This window comes from Siniperca chuatsi, linkage group LG21, assembly GCF_020085105.1.
Source record: "Siniperca chuatsi isolate FFG_IHB_CAS linkage group LG21, ASM2008510v1, whole genome shotgun sequence".
NCBI lineage: Eukaryota > Metazoa > Chordata > Actinopteri > Centrarchiformes > Sinipercidae > Siniperca > Siniperca chuatsi.
In genome coordinates, this window is record NC_058062.1 from 13,117,840 (window position 1) to 13,120,236 (window position 2,397).

A 2,397-nucleotide genomic window follows, 5' to 3' on the forward strand; every position below is an offset into this window, starting at 1 on the left:
TTTATGAAATGTAGATGCAGTTTTCTCCAATAATTTAATTTTTTTTTCACATGAATATGATATTCCACAAATAACACTGACACAATTCTTTAGAAAAGTGAAGCCTCCCACACCAAAATGACTTCAGCTCCAGTCTTTGTGCTGAAACATATTTGGTGAACAGTAGATGGCAGCAACAATACCAACAAGCCTTTTAGAGTCTCTCTGATCAGGAATCCAGAAGAGCAAGAAGGAGGAGGAGGAAGAAGAAGAAGTAGAAGAAAGTCTGTGTTTTAAAAGGGTGTGTTGCTGCTTCTGGAGTGTCTGAGGCAACTACAGGACACAGTTTCATATGTAGAGAGCTGCCTTTTGATGGGAATTAAACCAGGTTCACTACATTGTTCAGGTTTGTACTTGTTAATGTAGCTTTGTTATATGTTTTCAGAAATGTTTTAAAGTAATTTATGGTGCAATACAGCTAGTTCACTAAAGGCTTGTCTTCTTTTACAGTCACTGTGGCTCACTTGAATCCAGTCTGCATCTGCAAGTTGTTGGATTAACCTCAGTTGTGTGATTTTACTCAGTTTTACTCATGTCTTCAGTCTGATCAGATGTTTGTGGAGATGCAGCGCAGCAGCAGCAGCAGCAGTGTGACTGATTTTCAGCAGCTGAGAGGAAGGTGGACCACCCTGTTGAACCGCTTTTATGAAGACCCCAAGGTAAAACTAAACACCTGCCTTCGGCCCTGTTCTTTATTACTTATTTTGTGTACATGTTTGCTTTTCCATCAGCAGATCAGAGAGGGACAGTCTGCTGGAGGGCTGCATTTCCTCCCAGCTAACTTGCAGTAACAGCTGCATCTTTTCTTTCTCTCTTTAACAGATAGCACAGCTGATGAATACAAGAATCGGGCAGTACCTCAGCAGCCACCCTTTCTTAGCTCTGACGGTGTTGCTGTTCAGCGCCATGGCTGCACTGCCTGTCGGACTCTTCCTCACATTTGCTCTTGTGACCCTTATAATGTCGGCAGTGGGTTTTGTTTTCTTTGAGGGTAGGTGTACTCATGTCAAAATCAATCTTCTATGATAATGCACCTCTACAAGCCTAATCTAACAGTACTTTTTATTACCAAAAACATTATTTCTGTCTGTGTCTGCCAGGGTTCCTGTTGTTTGTAGGAGGGTTGACTCTGCTGTGTGTGCTCTCCGGCATCGCCTTCTTCTCTGTCGTGGTTTCATTCATCTTTAACGTGTTTTATATCACTATCTCCAACAGCCTCAACCTCTATTACCCGCATCTGAGAACGGTAATGTACTGGAGAGGAGTTATTTTGTTGTATCACCAAAGTTTTTCAAGGCAAGTTCAAGTTTTAGGTAAAGCCTTAAATATACAATCAATCTATAGTCATCAAAAATATGATGTCACCAGTCAGAGTTTAAAAAGCCCATTTGAGTGTATGTATATTTAAGTCTGTACCTGACACTTTGGTCGGTGATACAAGTCATTGGAGTTTGATGTGTGGACAAAATCTCTTCTAAAATTGTGATAAACTGTGCTCACATTCACATTAATGTGACACTATCACAAGGAGCTATTAAATGTGTACACATTGCATTTATTTTCTTCTCTTCTCTGTTGTCCTTTATTCTTACCAGCAAAGTCAAGTCCAGGGGAAGGAGAGTGAACGTGAAACTTCAAAACTGAAGGAAATGCAGTAGCTTCGAGTCTTCTTCTCTCTCTAGTTTGTCAGCTTTCATGTGGAGAAGCTCAAATTGGCTGAGTGTCCAGAGCCCTTAAAAAGCACTACTGAAGCTTGATTCAGAGGACCCTTGAATGTACTGTATGGTGGCTTGAGCCACCAAAGACTCCCTGATGGTTACTGTAATGTCTACAACAGCCAAAGCATGGTTTAACTAATCTTTTCACTGCCTTTAATAGTCAAATACTGAAGACACATGTCAATTAGGGGAAAAAAAGCACTACAAAGTAACTGTTACATGTTTGCTGTTACCTTTTTAAAAGAGCATGATGTTGAATTAACGTTTGTCCTGGTCTTTTGTCCAAACAGAGATGGAGAAACGTCTTGACTTTAAAATTAAATGGATCCAAAACAATTATTCTTGGTGCTAGCTCTTCAGCTGGTGAAAATGCAATCTGTCGTACGGCACACACCAATTGTGTCCTCCATGTTTTTTGCTCGATTTGTATACACCTACTTTATCAATATAGTATAACTAGAGAATATCCCCTGTATTACAAGGAACTTTAGATGAGTTTGGGAAAGAACAGTCTATCCTTAATATGTATTTTGGTTGTGAGTGACCATAAATAATCTTTATTGGAATGTATTGAGCTTACTAAGCATATTATGATCTGTGTGACTGGTCATATTTCATTATTTCTGACTTACTTCCTTAA

At 39.5% G+C, this 2,397-nt stretch overlaps 1 protein-coding gene across 1 annotated transcript; it reads left to right on the plus strand.

The window, feature by feature from the left end:
• The first annotated feature begins 214 nt into the window (after positions 1 to 214).
• LOC122868763 (lipid droplet assembly factor 1-like) lies at positions 215 to 2,015 on the plus strand. The gene is made up of 5 exons (XM_044181039.1): positions 215 to 385; positions 582 to 698; positions 862 to 1,030; positions 1,140 to 1,285; positions 1,635 to 2,015. Exons 2-5 carry the CDS (start codon positions 591 to 593, stop codon positions 1,695 to 1,697), a joined length of 486 nt encoding a protein of 161 aa, XP_044036974.1. The 5' UTR covers positions 215 to 385; positions 582 to 590; the 3' UTR covers positions 1,698 to 2,015.
• Positions 2,016 to 2,397: the final 382 nt, after the last annotated feature.

Excerpts from the sequence above, each read along its gene's own strand:
- LOC122868763 (XM_044181039.1), top strand. The coding sequence starts at position 591 with ATGTTTGTGGAGATGCAGCGCAGCAGCAGCAGCAGCAGTGTGACTGAT. Across the intron at positions 1,031-1,139 it reads GGGTTTTGTTTTCTTTGAGG|GGTTCCTGTTGTTTGTAGGA; the intron begins GTAGGTGTACTC and ends TGTGTCTGCCAG. Across the intron at positions 1,286-1,634 it reads ATTACCCGCATCTGAGAACG|CAAAGTCAAGTCCAGGGGAA; the intron begins GTAATGTACTGG and ends TATTCTTACCAG.